At 41.4% G+C, this 17961-nt stretch overlaps 1 protein-coding gene across 4 annotated transcripts in view; it reads left to right on the top strand.

Moving 5' to 3' along the window:
* Window positions 1-17961, top strand: part of MYO1E (myosin IE) — a 238920-nt gene that overhangs the window by 124055 nt on the left and 96904 nt on the right. For all 4 annotated transcript variants that reach the window (XR_013395631.1, XM_077939508.1, XM_028850992.2 and 1 more), the window contains exons 5-6: window positions 12058-12145; window positions 17120-17209. Coding sequence is in view for 3 of the 4 variants with exons in the window: in XM_077939508.1 (XP_077795634.1) it covers window positions 12058-12145; window positions 17120-17209 (178 nt within the window). In the remaining variant the exon portion in view is untranslated. The remainder of the gene's footprint in view (window positions 1-12057; window positions 12146-17119; window positions 17210-17961) is intronic.

Below are 17961 nucleotides of genomic sequence, written 5' to 3'. Positions count from 1 at the left end.
TTTTATCTACCATGCCTTGTGTTCACTAAATTTTTTTTTTTTTTTTTTTTTTTTTTTGAGATGGAATCTCACTCTATCACCCAGGCTGGAGTGCAGTGGCACACTCTTGGCTCACCACAACCTCTGCTTCCTGGGTTCAAGCGATTCTCCTGCCTCAGCCTTCTGAGTAGCTGGGATTACAGGGGTGTGCCATGACACCTGGCTAATTTTTTTTTTTTTTTAATTTTTAGTATAGACGGGGTTTCACTCTGTTGGCCAGGCTGGTCTTGAACCCCTGACCTCAAGTGATCTGCCTGCCTCAGCCTTGCAAAGTGCTCTGATTACAGGCGTGAGCCGCCATGCCTGGCCTAGGTTCACCAATTTAACTTTCTAGGGGTAAGTATTTCTGATTCCTGAATTGCCTTACTGGTTCAGTGGCTGTACAGATATGTAGGCTCCACCTCTGGAGATTCTGTTTCAACTGATGTGTGGTGGCCTTGGAGCATTAATATCTTTTTTCAAGCTCCCCCAGCTCACTGTGCTTAAAAGCCAGGGCTAAGGCTCTTGAAATCCTGATTTCGGTCACCTCTTGCTGTTAGCACCATCAGGCCCCGCAAGATAGACTTCCTGACTGCCTGCCCTCTGCTGGTTGCTTTCATATAGGTTGTCTCTTTTCATCCTTACCGCTGTGTTGGCATTGTTTTTTGAAACTTCATCTAGAAAATGAGGCTTAGGAGAATTCCAAGATCCAAAACTAGTAGATGGCAGAGCCTCTATTTGAATTTAGCCCTGTCTGACTTCAAACCTTCCGCACTTTCTTTATACCTGTTAGCAGTGTTGTCTCTCTAGGTCTCAAGTTTCCCGTATTTTAATGGAGATGTAATAGCTACCGTACACCATGGGACAGAGGTCAGGACAGGTTAGTTACCACTGGACTTGAGCTCCTAGGATTAAAGTCTCCCACTCTGTCTCCCGCATATACAGGTGCCTTTTTATTTTTGTTTTTGCAACAGAATCTTGCTCTGTCACCTAGGGTGGACTGCAGTAGCACAATTTCAACACACTGCAACCTCCGCCTCTCAGGCTCAAGCGATCCTCCCACTACAGCCTCCCGAGCAGCTGGGACCGCAGATGCACACCATAATGCCTGGCTAATTTTTAAATTTTTTGTAGAGATAGGGTCTCCTTATGTTGCCCAGGCTGGACCCAGGTGCTTTTTAAAACTAACCCTTTGTACATTGTTGGCCGTGATGCTCTGTGCATACCCAGGAGGATGATGATTGGGCTTGTCATCAACTGGAGGATAAATGACCACACAGACTGAGTTAATGGAAGAACATGACCTTATTGACACATTAGCTTTGATTTCTTACCAAGAGGTAAAGATGCATTTATATACCAAATGGCCATACCTGGGCAATTTCTGTATTTTACCTGACTTGTTATCCAGTGGATGTGTTTGGGGGCCAGAGCTCAGTCTTCCCCTTCTTTTCATGGTTCTCTATGGCCTATTTCTATATTATAGTAGGTCTCTGAGCAGAGAAATTATAGCATTGATGCCTGGTTCAAGAAGATAAGGCTATTGGTAGAAAAGAGATGGGATGTTGAGGGAATATGGAAATCTAGTGCAGCAGTGAGGGCCTGACCTGAATTAGAAAGGCAAAGAGGAAGCCAACGTATGACTTTCAATAAACCTGTAAAGAAACAAAAGAATGGGCAAGTAGAGGTAGACTCTGGGCAGTGCCAACAGAAAAATGCAGCAGCAATAGCTACATTAGCATCATTAAGAATGATAGTGAGGCTGGGCGCAGTGGCTCACTCCTGTAATCCCAGCAGGTGGGCAGATCACCTGAGGTCAGGAGTTCGAGACCAGCCTGGCCAACATGGTGAAAGCCCATCTCTACTAAAAATACAAAGATTATCTGGGCGTGGTGGCAGGCGCCTGTAATCCCAGCTACTCGGAAAGCTGAGGCAGGAGAATCAGTTGAACCCAGAAGGTGGAGGTTGCAGTGAGCCAAGATGGCACCACTGCACTCCAGCCTGGACAACAGAGCAAGACTCTATCTCAAAAAAAAAAAATTAAAAATTAAAAAAAGGAATGATAGTGAGCCCCTGAAGGCTTGGTGGGTACCTGTGAGCCCAATAAATGAGCCACCCATATCGGCTTAGCTCATTAATCTGTTCTCCAAAATCCAGAATTTGGATTTGTGCATTAGAACCACATATGTGATACCTTTGGATGTCAGGGACATCTCTGCAAATCTGTTCAACAAAATGGTCATGATGTGGTAAAGGAAGAACTGGCAAGCTTGTCCATGATCTCCACCATCTCTACATCACCAGACAAGATCTTGGCAGTGTGGCCCTCTGGCCACACACTTCACATTTGTGAAGCCCTTGCCAACTGACCCATGGAGAATCACGGGGCCTCGGAGAACATGTATGTGGCACTTTTATGGCTGCCATCAAAAGTGAATTCTTATCACTTTTGGCCTAAATCGGCTGTTGTGCCTTAAGCTGTTTAAAAAATATGATGTCAGTTGGAAAGCATCCCATTTGGTGCTGTTTCTACTTTTTTTATTTGAAATATCCTGACGCAGTTATTTTCTGGTGAGTAGACCATCTGTCCTAAATATATCCAGCACCAGTTTGCAAAGTCTTTGTCGGGTGCATCCTGCCTAGGAGCTAAATAAATACTTTTTTAAAGAATAAATAAAGACATGAGAGATATTTTGAAGGTACATCAGTGGGATTTGCTGACTGATTAAGAGAATTTTCATACAGGAAAAGGAGATAGTAGTCATCACGAGCTGAGATTTCTGACTCGTGTGCTTCAATATATATTTTAGATTTGAAACATGGCATTTTTGCAGTAGTAAAGATAAAAGGGAAAAATTCCCAGTGCCTTCAATATTTGGCTCTTGGGTATCCTGTACTCTTTGCCGTGGCACCATCAGGTGTCTCCGGATTCTCAAGCTATCTTCCTGCCTTTGATGTATTTCAGGAATCTTTTATTATTAGCATGGGGACTCTTTTCAGGGCTCTCCTGAGTTGCTGTGGGTCCACCCAATTTCTTGTTTATCCCAGCAGCACCGGCCTTTGAGCTCGCCATCCCCCTGGCCTGGCTTTGGGAGGCCCTGTCAGCCCATACCTCTAACCATGGTAGGGTTGCCTGGGGCTGCCGCTGGCTGTAAATTTGAAGAGCAAGGGCCCAGACTGACCCTCTTCCCCAAGCCTTCTGCAAATCTTACATTCTAGTCTGGTAGCTAAAATTCCTTTATCATCAGCTAAGGAGTGCTATTCAGGAGGGCTGCCTAATTAATATATTACCCATAATCGTAACAGCAACTCTTTTTGAGTACTTTCTTTGCATCCTTTTAATTATATCATTTTTCATCTTTACATCAGCGTGGCAGACTAGGTGTTGCTATCCCCCACTTTTGCAGATCAAGAAACTGAGTCTCAAGAGGTAATGAAACTGTTCAAATCTTGCATTTGAAATGTGACAAAGTTGTGCTCCCAGCCAGGGCTGTCCGCCTCCGGTACAGCGGTCTTTATACTTTTGTCTGCTGCTTTAAGCTAGCAGGTGTTAGGTTAACTGGTTAATAATGCATTACCACTTTCAGTCAAGAGGTGCAGTGGAAAGATCTCTGGGGGGAGTCATAGGGTAGATTCTATTCTTTCTGTCTAAGGCGTGTGACCCATGCAAGCCTCAGTTACTTCATCTATAAAATGGGAATTCATACCTTAAAGGAATGTAAAGAAAGTGTAATGAGGAAATATACATGGAAAAAATTTTTTAACTCTTAAAGAGTGATGTAAAAGATCCACTAGTAACATTAAAAGGAATTTTAGAGCTGGGAAATAGCTGAGCTGGGACTCAAACTTGGTCTTTATACTCAGCATTGGGTTCTTCTGACTGCATCAGGCTGGGCCAAGATGAGCATTGCCATGGGGCCATCCATGTTCTTGGCAGACTAGGCGAAAATTTTGTTTGCTTGACAACACCAGTTAACTAGATATTTGTCTGGGGTTGGGAAGAAATAACAGCTGTTGGTCTTATTCACACTTTCCTCAATCTGTTAAAGAATAAGTTTGTCTTATTTACCCAGTGGTTTCAGCATGGCTGTTTGTTTTTGTCTCTTATACCATTAGCCATGGCATGTATTTGAGAGTTAGTTTTTTAGTGAAATTCTAAAGTTGGACAGAGGACCCCTCTCTCCATAGCCCTGGAACCTCCCAGATGTGCTTCACCTCCGACTTGTTTCTGTTCCAGATCTAGTAGCGCTGCCAGGAAGGGGAGTCTGTGAATTGAGTCATTGGAGAAGGTTGTCCAGGACCTTCTTTGATGTGGTTTCTCATTCTCGCAGAATTATTTTGTCTTGTGATCACAGTGATGTAGGCTATTTATTATTTGTTAGTTACAACTCTGTGTGAAATAAATGTTGGCAGAAGGCTTGCTTAAATGGGTGTGTATCAGTAAAGACTCAGGAGTAGCTAAAAGTTTGCTAATACTATAAACTATGCTATTCATGGGGTTACTTTGGGAAACCTTGTGGATTTTGATTAACTAGTCAACCCATATGAGAATCTTCAAGGTTTACCTTGCTCTGGGCAGTAGAGCTCTGGCCCCCGATACAGCCTCTCTCACCTCCTTTTCTAGCTCTGCCACTCACTAGCTGAGCGTCCTTTAGCAAGTTGCCTACCTTTTCTCACTTCAAATAATGGAGATAATAAAAGCACCTACCTCACAGGGCTCTTATGCAGACCAAGTGATTGATACATGTGAAGCACATATAACAAGTCTCTGACATGCATGATACACACAATGAACATATCCTACCTACAATTATCATAGCCACAATATTTCAGTGTGTTCCTTTTGAGCCTCCTTTGGAATTGATGTTATTTCTCATCGTCTGGACTATATTTAAATAGATGAACAACTGTGTTCATCTTTTATAACTCTAGAATTACAAAAATTGGTTTTTAAAAAACCTATCCCTTTATTTTTCGTCCTTGGGTTATACCTTTTGAAATAAGAGTTGTGTTCAATACTATATATCTCTATATTTGAAAAAATAAAAAATAAAGCAGGGTCTAATTAAATAAGCCCAGTGGGAATTTCCATTGTCTTGTTTATCTCCCCAACACATTGACACAGTTGATCCTGACTCTGTTGGCCCCCATGAAGCCACATGCATCTTCTTGCTTCTCTGTGGGCCTCTCTGACTTTTCTATCTTGTTCTCTGTGTTTGCCATGTTTTTTGCCCTTTACAGCTCTAAAGAGTTCAGGCATTAAATTTTGTAGGATGACCTCAGGCTGAGTCTGCCCATTTCCTCGTGACCAGGCTGAGGTCATGCGTTCTAGGCTGGACTACCATAGAAACAATGCAGTGCTCTTGACCAGGCTCAGGTCATGCGTTCTAGGCTGGACTACTATAGAAACAATGCAGTGCTCTTGATCACCTGGTTCCATAGGCATCTGCTAGGTTTCTTCACATTAAATTCACTGTATTTTCTTTTAGGATGTGTATTTTGTGGGGATATATTCTGAGATTATGACAACATCCTGCTCCATCCACATCAAACCTCCACCTACCAGCCTTAACATCCATTAATGACTCCTGGTCACCTGTATGATGGCTGCCAAATGGTGACGATCTATTTCCATCATTCCTTCTACATTTATTAGTTGGTATTCCACTATGAGGAAGATCTTTCCCTTCTCTCCTATTTATTGATTGACTCATTTACTTTCTTATGGCAGTATGGATTTATGGCTTCCTATTTTATTCAAAGGATCATAATCCATTATTATCATTACTTATTTTGATTTGGTCAGTGGGAACCCCTTCCAGCTGGCTCTTCTATGCTTGACATGTCGACACCAGTCACTATACATTTCCTTACCTTTTGGCACAGTTATATGTTTCACGCCCAGCTTGAATTTTCCCTTTTATTGAAGAATGGTATTCAGAGACCAGCATCTGGTGCTTTGTGTGTTTAGTGACACCGGTGTGCCGTTGCTTTAAGGCCCTCTTAGTGAACAATGCTAAGAGATATGTTTACTTATCGATTCTACGTTGATGGGTATTTGCATTATTTTCACTATAGCGATTTTATTTTCATTGTATTTATTTTTAAGGTTTTAATTTTGGGCAAGTGATTCTGGTTTCGTATTTACAGAAGTCAGATAGTGGTTCACTTTTACATTAATAGATTGTGTCAATTTTGAAAAACTAAATAATGTATCAGTTGTTCTATATAGGTAAAGGCAAATTCATCAGTATGCTGCCTTGAGAAAATGGAAGTCTAGAGTCTGTATAAAATGTAGCACGAAATGGCACAGGCCAGAACCCTTGGTGCATCCCCAAACCTGAACCCAAGGTCACTGTCTTGGATCTCTGCACTGCCTTCCAGCTCCACTCCCAGCTTCCCACCTCACAGTCAAGCCCTATCATTTATTTATTTGTTTAAATTTTTTTTCTTTTCTTTTTTTTTTTTTTTAAGAGACAGAATCTCACTCTGTTACCCAGACTGGAGTGCAGTAGCTCAACAATAGCTCACTACAGTCTCAACCTCCCAGACTCAAATGATCCTCCCACCTCAGCCTCCCAAGTAACTAAAAACAGAGGAGCACACTACCACACCCACCTAATTATTTTTAATTGTTTTTATTTAAACATTTTTATTTTTACTTATTTTATTGATTTTTGAGATGGAGTCTTGTTCTGTCACCCAGGCTGGAGTGCAGTGGTGCAGTCTCAGCTCACTGCAACCTCTGCCCCCCAGGTTCAAGTGATTCTCCTGCCTCGGACCTCTTGAGCAGCTGGGGCTATAGGCGCGTGCCACCACGCCTGGCCAATTTTTTTGTATTTTTAGTAGAGACAGGGTTTCACCATGTCGGCCAGGCTGCTCTTGAACTCCTGACCTCAGGTGATCCACTCGCCTTGGCCTCCCAAAGTCCTGGGCGTGAGCCACTGCACTCAACCAATTGTTTTTATTTTTATTTGTTTTATTATTATTATTGTTTCTTTTGTGTTTTTTGGTTTTGTTTTTGTTCTTTTTAAGAAACAAGATCTTGCTGTTTGCTAAGGCTGGTTCTCCAACTCTCTTGGCCCCCCAGATTATTGAGATTACAGGTGTGAGCCACTGTCTCCTCAAGTCCTGTTTACCCATGATTCCCTTCACATGTACCCCACAGAATTTTTGCCTCTTATGTATGGCTCAGGCTTCATCCCAGCCCCTAATATGTGTACACACAAGTACACATACACACACAACCCACCTGGCTAATTTGATTGTCCTTGTTGAGATATAACTAGTTGTGACTTTGTTTAGGAATCTTCTCATCAGGGATAGTTGCCACCCACAAATCCCTGAAACCATACCCCCATCGCCACTGTGTTATTAATAGCCTTTGTATACTTGACTGCCCTGTGGGACAGTGAGTGACTTCTTCTCTGACAGGAGCCACATCTCATTCTAGCCTTCGGCTTAACACACTGGGGCAGGGGGGTGTTAGACAATGCTTGTTGGGTGAACAAAAGTAGGCATCATTTTTGTTTTAAGTGTCTGTCCTTTTTAAACCACAAACAAAAAGTTGGAAAAGTGACATTTCAATTACATTGATTCAGCCAGTTACAAGGGAACACCAGTTCCTGTGGTACAGAAACAACCAGGAGAGAGATTTTGAGATCAGAAATGGGGGATGGGAGTGCATTGGTGAGTCTTCCAACAGTGATAACAGCTGATCCTACTTATTTTATGGAATATCTCAAAAAATAAAAATAAAAAAGAACAACCGGGTGTGGTGGCTCACGCCTGTAATCCCAGCGCTTTGGGAGGCTGAGGCGGGCTGATCACGAAGTCAGGAGATAGAGACCATCCTGGCTAAGAAGGTTACACCCCGTCTCTACTAAAAATACAAAAAGTTAGCCGGGCATGGTAGTGGGTGCCTGTAGTCCCAGCTACTCGGGAGGCTGAGGCAGGAGAATGGCGTGAACCTGGGAGTTGGAGCTTGCAATGAGCTGAGATTGTGCCACTGCACTCCAGCCTGGGCGACAGAGCAAGACTCCGTCTCAAAAAAAAATAAATAAATAAAAAGAAAAAAAGAAAAAGGAACTGAAATATTTTTACATTTGCTGAATAAGTTGAAGTGAATAGAAAATATTATTGACTTTTAAGTGAGGAATAACGTTTCTCAGAAAAATAATTATGGTCCTCGGATTATACCATTGTAAATGGCTTTTTTTCCGCAGAACATTCTTTCCATTTCATTGATATTTTACCGTATGTTTCCATTTCTATAGTTAGTACACAGACCCACAGACACACACAGACACACACTCTACAATACTTCCTATTTGAATTAATATTTCCTATAAAGTCTGTTATGATTTTGATTTAAAATTGCTTGGCTTATTCCCAGCTGGCTATACAAGAACTAGGGAGTTTGTTAGAAATTCCTATTCCTAGACCCTGTCCCTGGAGACTGGGATCCAGCAGGTCAGAAGACGGGCCCAGACATGGGCAATTAAAAAGTACTCTGACGATTCTGATAGACTGCCAGATGTGGGAACTACTGGCATATTTTCCTAATTTCTAGAGTATTTGTGTGTGTGTGCATGTCCATTTTAAAAGTCAATTAAATTAGGAAGAGCTGCCTGGAAGCATAAACAAAGCAAGTTGCCCTACAACAACTGCTATGAGATGTAAAGTAAATAATTTGGGATATATTATTTTGTCTGATACCTTCACTTTCTTTTAACTTGGGTTTTAGTCCCCAAGAAGAAGCAGTATTTTCTCATCCCAAATAGGCCAGTATGATTATGGTTGTATATACTGTAAGTTTCAAGTCATTCTGTAACATTCCATTATTGTACCATATTTTGACCAAATCAGCAGCTTCTGATCAATAAAAATTCTTCTTAAGTGTCTGTAAATTGAAACCAAGTAATGAAAATTCCGATCAATGTTTAGTGAGAACTAATTATTTTAAGTCTTCTGGAAAATATCACAGTTACTGAGAATGCAGATACCCTATTTTTGGAAATGGTATACTTATTTTAATGTATGAAAAGAGCTACTTTCCATTATTATTACTTTCTTTTGTTTCCAACAAAAGAGACAAAATATTTCATGTCTGAATACAGTATTAACCAAAGACACAGTGGGGGGATTATTAGGATTACTTTACTTTTATTTTATAATTCTTTTTTAAATTTAATAAATTCTACTTTATATATATTATTTTATATTCTGATTCTAATAGGGTTTGCTCATGCTCACCCTCTCTCTCTTTTCCAGCTTGTTCTAACGAAGCTTAAATGTGACAGTGTAAACTTAAGGAAAATATACATACTCATGGTGATATATAGGAAGTTGTATAATAATATAATGAAATTGATCAGTGGTGATTATCATTGTGAGGTGTGATCCCCCCCTTATTCTCTGGAAAAGCTGTTTTAAAAACTCTGAAAGACACAAATCTCAAAAAATCTTTGAAAACAATTTTTTTTTTTTTTTTTTGGTGAGACAGAGTTTCACTCTTGTTGCCCAGGATGGAGTGCAATGGCGCAATCTTGGCTCACTGCAACCTCTGCCTCCCGGGTTCAAGAAATTCTCCTGCCTTAGCGTCCTGAGTAGCTGGGCTTACAGGCACCTGCCACCACGCCCAGCTAATTTTTGTATTTTTAGTAGAGACGGGGATTCACCATGTTGGCCAGGCTGGTCTCGAACTCCTGACCTCAAGTGATCTGTCCACCTTGGCCTCCCAAAGTGCTGGGATTACAGGCATGAGACACTGCACCCGGCCTAAAAATCTAAAAAAAAAAAATTAAGTATTATGAGAAAGCACATCAAAAGAAAAAAGAGCCAGGCGCTGCGGCTCACGCCTGTAATCCCAGCACTTTGGGAGGCCAAGGCAGGTGGATCACCTGGGGTCAGGAGTTTGGGACCAGCCTGGCTAACATGGTGAAACCCTGTGTCTACTAAAAATTAAAAAATTAGCTAGGTGTGGGGTGCACACCCATAATCACAGATACTTGGGAGGCCGGGGCAAGAGAATCATTTGAACCTGGGAGGTGGAGGTCTCAGTGAGCCGAGATTGTGCACTGCACTCCAGCCTGGGCGACAAAGTGAGACTCCATTTCAAAAAAACACAAAAAACCATTCCTATACCAGCCTCCTAACAAGTCAGGAATATTTCTTTTTCCTTTTGGATTTGTTTTTGTCCATACGTTATTTTCACATAGTTGTAAACTTGTTATAAATATAGTTTATAGGTATTTCACATTACCACTTAACTTTAGCTGCATTATCTTTATGTTGCTACATAGTCTTTGTAAGTATTTCAAATGACTGCAATATTATATTGGGTGGTTGTACCATTGTAATCTTGAACTTTCCAATATTCTTGAATGTTTACGTTGTTTACAACTTATAAAATGGAGTTTCATTGTTGCCAAAACGTGTAATTCAAATGAGAGGGTGCATGTATTGACCCTGGATCTAGTAAATACATCATCTGAGTATGTCAACCATTTGAAATATAATTTCCCCATGGAGTTGAATTTGCCAGACCTACTTACTGACTGTGAGTAAGCATGTCCTCTGGAAGCAGTGTGACAGCTTGTCCCAGGCTTGCTGGTTTTCTACTTGCTACTGTAGCTTATGAAATTTCAGTTTGGTTTTCTTACTCATGTGACCATGAAGCCGGGAGCGTAGCACTAGGATAGTGAGTGAATTGCATAGATGGGTTCAGACTTTTGAAGGTCATGAGCTCTGAACAGAGGATGGTTCCCACCTCCCCATAATTTCTTTAAAACCATATTATTAGTTCAAGGAAATTCAGCGAAGTTCTGAGTTTTGCTATATGGCCAGCTCAATTCTTTGTTCGTTTGTTTTGGTTTGTTTTGAAATGTAAAATTATTTCAAATTTCAGTTTCCTTTTGGGAATGGGAGGCTCGCCTTGCTTGGTTTTTCCCTAAGCAAATGTTTTCTCTTTTATTGGGTAACTCAGCAATTGATAACAATCGATTTGGGCTGGATATTCACGGAACATTTGCCCTGCACCCTAAAATTTTTTATTGCAAAGAGCAAACAAAAATATTGTCCTATGAACTTGTAACAGCCTGAATTTTTCATACTAACTCCCGTCATCATTTTATATGACATGGGGTGCTTTAACTCTATCCTGGTAACACAAAGGGTACCAACAGAAAGATGAAAAATCTGACTGACTTAAGCATGTTTTGAATTGAGGTCATTATCAATTCAGGGGGATTTTGAAGGAAGAATGGGAATTTTGAAGAGCAGACTATATATTATTAACAAAGGCTCTCCCCGTGCAGGAAGGCTACCCAGCGGAAGGTGGCCTTTGTTACTCAGGATGTGTAATATTGCTTCAAGGTTTAATTTTAGAACTTCTAAAATAAGGAAGCTTGCATCAGTTCAAGGCACATGGTTTGAAACCTCAGAGTGCCCACTTTTTCTTTTCTTTTTTTAAATTACAAAAATAGCATATGCATTACAAAATGTTTGAAAACTAATGAATTAAAACAAGTTTCTCATAGCCTCTGCCTTGACCAAAGCCTTTGTTAACATTTTATGGTAGTTCCAGTCTTTTTTTCTTAGGTACTTTTTAAAAAAAATTGTAATCATGTTTTATATATAACTTGAATGACTTATTTCACTTACCGTGATTTCATATGCTTGTTTCCTGTGTTTACAGTCTTCATGTCAGTTGTAATTTATGCAGAATTCCACCCTTGTGATACTCCATAATTTTCCTAATCATATCCCCCATTATTGGGCATGTAAAATGCTTAATGGTCAGTGGTGTGCACAGTGGTAATTATCCACACCATGTTAATCCGACTCACATGGGCGACTTAATCCTGCTGTAACTTGCCTTTCTCTACTGGTGTTGCACTTAAAAAAAAAAAAAAAAAAAAAAAAAGGATTCTTTTCTGCCTGTTTTGTCTTTGTCTGTTTTGTGTGATGGAGGGGGACAAGGAAGGGAGCTGGTTGTAATCCACTTCTCAGGTGGGCACTTTGTCTGTTTTTCTTTAGTGGTGAAAGTGGTGCTGGAAAAACAGTGGCTGCCAAATATATCATGAGCTACATCTCCAGAGTGTCTGGAGGAGGCCCCAAAGTCCAGGTGAGTGGGCAGTGGCCCATTATGATACCTTATGCTGTGGGAAATGTAAGAGGCTCCATTTGCTGTTAGAAAAGCATTTTTCTTCCACAGAAAAGACACTGGTTCTTCTATAACTGTGAAACTTGAAATCTGGAATGGAAAGGAATAGCGTGCGCACGTGTGTGTGTGTGTATGTGTGTGTGTGTGTATGTATATATTTTTCTGAGACAAGAGTCTCGCTCTGTTGCCCAGGCTGGAGTGGTGCAGTGGCGCGATCTCACCTCACCACAACCTCTGCCTCCCGGGTTCAAGCGATTCTCCTGCCTCAGCCTCCTGAGTAGCTGAAATTACAGGCGTGCCCCACCATGCCCAGCTAATTTTTGTATTTTTAGTAGAGATGGGGTTTCACTATGTTGGCCAGTCTGGTTTCGAACTCCTGACCTCATGATCTGCCCGCCTCAGACTCCCAAAGTGCTGGGATTAAGGAATAGCATATTTTAAGGTAGAAGTGCCTAATATATAATGAACTCCTACAAATCAATAAAAAGTTCAGCAACCCAAAAGGAAAATAAACAAAGGACATGAAAGACAACTCATAGAAAAGGAAAGATAAATTACTCACAAAACATGAAAGTATGTTCACCATCATGATAACAAGAAAAATACAAATTAAAACTACATTAGAAAACTCTTTTTTGCCTATCAGATTGGCCAAAATCTTACCATGTTTTAAACACTTGATTGATAGGAAGTAGGGACGCAGTTGTTTTCATACATTGCTGGTAGGAGATGAACTAGTACATTTTAATGAAGGACATTTCAGCAAAATCTATTAAACTTATACATATTTGCCATTCAATGCAGCAGTTCTGAAAAGAATTTATTCTTTAGAGATGCTGAAATGTATACACAATAATACATGTATAAAGTTATTTCTGGCGATTTTGGTAACGCAAAAGACTGGAAATAACTTAAGTGTTCATCACTAGGCAACTGGTGAAATAATTTGTGGTTCATTATATAATAGAATATTATACACCAATAAAAATGAGGCTTCATGTACTGATAGACAATGGTCTCTAACATATATGATTAATTACAAAAGGCAAGGTTCAGAACATTGTGGGTAATATATGCTGCCATTTGAGGGATCAAAAGAGAGTGTATATTTCTATTTGTTTGGATATGTGTCACATATCCCTCGAAGTATACACAAAAAACTGTCCGTAACAGTTGTCTTGAGGGAGGGGAGCTGGGGGATTGGGAGAAGGGCCTACCCTTCCTGTATACCCTTTAGAAACTTGCATGGTTTGAACTATGTGAACCACTTACCAATTCAAGAAACTTATAAAAATTTTAAAGGACATAGACAGAGAAAGGGGAAAAAGAGAAGGAAAAAAGAGAGATTAAAGAGTGTAAAGGAAATGTTAGGAAAGAGAAAAGATCCAGAGAATGAGGACACTCAAGAGGTGAAAATTAAAATCAGCATTGGCAGGAATGAGTAGAGCCTGCTCCCCAGAGCCATGGATGATGGTGATGGAGAGCTGAGGTCGGTAAGGGGCAGCCCAAGCTTGGCACTCATCACCACTGTGCACCACTGGTGACAGAATTCATTCCAAAGATTAGTTTTTAAAATCAGAACTATTTAATGTTATTGCCATGGTCGGCTGTAGACTTTTAAAAGACACACAAAATTCCCTTTATTGTGATTCTTTTTTTTTTTTCTTTTTTGGGACGGGGTCTCACTCTGTCACTCAGGCTGAAGTGCAGTGGCGTGATCTTGGCTCACTGCAGCCTCCTGCTCCTGGGCTTATGCAATCCTTCCACCTCAACCTCCCAAGTAGCTGGGACCACAGGTGTGTACCACCATGCCTGGCTAATTTTTTTTATTTTTGGTAGGGACAGGGTTTCACCACGTTGCCCAGGCTGGTCTCAAACCCCTAAGCTCAAGCGATCCACCCACCTGGGCCTCCCAAAGTGCTGGGATTACAGGCGTAAGCCACCATGTCTGGCTCCTATCTATTAATTAAATAGTGTTCTATCATGTACTGGTAGATCAGAAAGCTTAAGGTAGAGCCAAATAGTCCTCCTTTGAGTTTGTGGATCGACTCTTTCTATCTTTTGTTTGCTGGCCAGACGTGCCTATACCATTTAACAATAGCTTCTCTCAGGCAGAGAACCAAAGACTGAATCTTCTCTATCTCTTCCCTTCTTTACTTACAGACTTTAAAACTGAGAATATTTATGTATCCATCCATCCATCCATCCATCCATCCCATCCATCCATCCATCCATCCCATCCATCCATATCTGTTCATCAGTGATCAGTGATGTCCAACAGAATTTTGTGGCGTGTAGAGAGCATATCAGGGAAAAGGGAAAGAGCAAACTAAGGCTGCAGAGTGAAGGGTTCTTAAAGTGGCCTCCTTCTCTGAATGAAAGGAAGATGGAGAGCAGCTCTGTCCAGTGGAAAGATGAAGCAAGCCATATGTGTAACTCTAAATTTTCTAGTAGCCATATTAAAAGAAGTAGAAAGAGAAAAAGGAAATTGCTTTTAAAAATAGTATTATTTAACCCAATATGTAAAAAAAAGATTCTATTATATAATCAATATAACAAAATTAATGAGATATTTTATTTTTTTGGTACTAAGTCTTTGAAATACAGTGTGTATTCTGTAGTTACATCTCAGTTGGGGTAGTTTATGGCTTCCATATTGGACAGTAAGGGCAGCTCTAGAACCTGGGTTCATGTGGTCCAGTCCACTTGCCTTTCTCTATTCCTGTGATTGCACTTGCCTTTCTCTATTCCTGTGGTTGTACTTGCTTTTCTCTATTCCTGTGATTGCACTTGTTTTTCTCTATTCCTGTGATTGTACTTGCTTTTCTCTATTCCTGTGATTGTACTTGCTTTTCTCTATTCCTGTGATTGTACTTGCTTTTCTCTATTCCTGTGATTGCACTTGCTTTTCTCTATTCCTGTGGTTGTACTGGATCCTGAGAGGGTTGACATGGAGACAAGAATCCAGGATGCTGTTTTACAGATGGTCTGCTCTTTTTTTTTTTTTTTTTTTAGACAAAGTCTTGCTCTGTCGCCAGGCTGGAGTGTAGTGGTGCAATCTCAGCTCACTGCAACCTCTGTCTCCTGGGTTCAAGCGATTCTCCTGCCTCAGCCTCCTGAGTAGCTGGGACTACAGGCATGTGCCACTACGCCCAGCTAATTTTTGTATTTTTAGTAGAGATGGGGTTTCACTATGTTGGCCAGGATGGTCTTGATCTCTTGACCTCATGATTCGCCCGCCTTGGCTTCCCAAAGTGCTGGGATTACAGGCGTGAGCCACCGTGCCCGGCCGATGAGCTGCTCTTTTACCTTGGTTTGCTCTTTCTCTTTTCCCTAATGTGCCTGCCGCATGCCACAGAATTCTGTTGGACATCCCTGATTGTTGATGAATACATATAGATGGATGGATGGATGGATGGATGGATGGATGGATGGATGGATGGATATATAAAGATTCTCATTTTTTAAGTCTGTAATTTAAAAAGGGAAAAGATAGAAGAAGATTCTGTCTTTTGTTCTCTTCCTGAGAGAAGCTGAGTGTTGTTAAATGGTATAGGCATGTGTGGCCAGCGAAAAAAAAAGATAGAGTTAATGAAGATCCACAAACTCGAAATTGATTGTACAAAGAAAAGCAGAGTTTTATAAATCCATGAGTTTTTAAAAGAGAGTTGAAAGTGTGTTTCTAGGCTTTGAAACTGACCCATGAAAGGACCACCCCCAGAATTGCCGTTAGTGCCATTGCTAAGGATGATTCCCCAGTCACAGTGAAAGCCCAGTTTTCATTTCTCATGGCAGTTTCTCTCCTGAAGGTTCAGGAGGGTGCCAGAAGAACACTTTGGCTGTTACATAGTCAGTCAGTAGTTAGTGCATTAATTTACTCCTCTTTGCTACACCCCTGCGACCTGGTAGCCAGACTGCAGACAGTTAATGTTGATTTTCCTCTTCCTGTTTTCCTATGAGGACAATGATACAGAGCCCTTGGCTTGGAATTAGTCAGTAGCTAAAGAGCACAAGCCAGAAGACTTGTTATTTCTGGAACATGTTTAACCATAGCATGTGAATAATTAGAAGTACAAGGAATGACTCACTTGTTGAAAGACTTCTCCAACATCAAATTCTATCTCTTGAGCTGTCTCATGTCTATGGTGTGTTTTGCACACTTTTGCACAGAACTGGGATGTATGAAAAACAAATCCTTCCCCCCTAGTAGGCCAGGACTTGTTCCACACAATCCACTGTTGACCCTTGCTGCCCAAAGTGTGTATCAATGCTGGCAAAACCAGCAACACCAGGGAGCTGGCTACAAATGCAGATTCTTGGGCCCTACCCCAACCTTACTAAGTCCACATCTGCAGTTTGACAAGATCCCCAGGTGATTCATGAATATTAAAGTTTGAGAAACACCAGGCTGTATTTCCATGACCTTGTTTGCCGGGGGGAAGTGGGTTAATTTTCCTTAAGATGACTTGCAATGAAGCAGGTGGAGGTGGGATGAGATGGGTGGGTAGACTAGTTGGGAAGGGGTAGTGAGAAGAAAGACCCTGGCCAGAACAGCAAGGAGGCACCCCTTCATGTACCACTTCACTTTTTTTCCTGCTGTGATACCTGGCACTCCCACAAGTGCAAGGTGAAGCTGCAGCAATCAATTTGGAAACCCAAGCTGAGAACGTTTGTGTGAATAGTTCCTGATTCACAGTGGCACCCTGGCTCCTGGGGATCCTGTATCAAGCCATGAGAACTGGAAGACCCAAATACACAAACAGGTTGAGGTCTGTCATGGTGAAAGAATAAATCCTTCAGAAACCCCGCCAGTGACACATGGATGTGGGGCCCCTCGCCTTAATGCATTCAGAAACCAGCTCCTTAGAGAAAGTTTGGCATACTGTGCGGTAGGTGTTCACACCTTCCTAATCTCCAGTCTGTTTGCTGGGACAGCACGTGAAGGACATTATCCTACAGTCCAACCCACTGCTGGAGGCCTTCGGGAACGCCAAGACCGTCCGGAACAACAACTCCAGCCGATTTGTAAGTCTCTTCCCTGTTTCAGACAGTGTCACTTGATTGATAATGCTGATGTTTCTGACTGAAGTCCAGTATCCCACGGGAAATGGGAGCTTTTCACATGCCATCAGGAGGCCACCTCTTCAATCTTTCCTTCATTTTCTATAGCAGCATGCCACCAAGCTGCAGTTTACCCTTTTTTGTGCCCCAGGGATACAAACAAGATAATTTTGAAAATCATTTTCCACATCAGTTGCCTTACTAAGGAAAATAAATGATGAAAGTGGCAGCTTTGGCCTTGGAGGAGTTGTCTTTATGCCCTGGAGGAAAGACTTGCTTTCCTAGACCAAGAAATAACTAGAGTAGATGGGTATCCCAGGTATCAACCACTGGCAGTGGTTTTGCTTCTTAGAACTTGGTCCATAGACTCTGAAGGGTGCAGAGAGTTGGACTGATCTGGCACCTTGGAGACAAACTTCCTCCTCTCCGTCCCTCAGAGCGAGCTGCCTGCCCACCCCAGCCCTCTGGCTTTGTGCATCTGTCTTATGCCCTACTCATATAACCTAACGACATCCCAAAGTGACTGGACCTGGCCTCACAGGTTGCCTCTTAACTGGCTTACCTAACTGGTAATGAAAATATCAACCAAATGCATTGTTGTGAAGGCTTCTTTAGTCATGTTTCTGTCTGAGTGTCTCCCGAGGAGGTAAATAGGAAAGCTGGCAAGGCTGAATATGAGTATGTTCCCCTTAACAAAAGCCACATTTACAGAGAAA

The sequence above is a fragment of the Macaca mulatta genome, chromosome 7, assembly GCF_049350105.2.
Source record: "Macaca mulatta isolate MMU2019108-1 chromosome 7, T2T-MMU8v2.0, whole genome shotgun sequence".
NCBI lineage: Eukaryota > Metazoa > Chordata > Mammalia > Primates > Cercopithecidae > Macaca > Macaca mulatta.
Note: the sequence above shows the minus strand (reverse complement) of the source record. Positions and strands in the feature narration are given on the sequence as shown.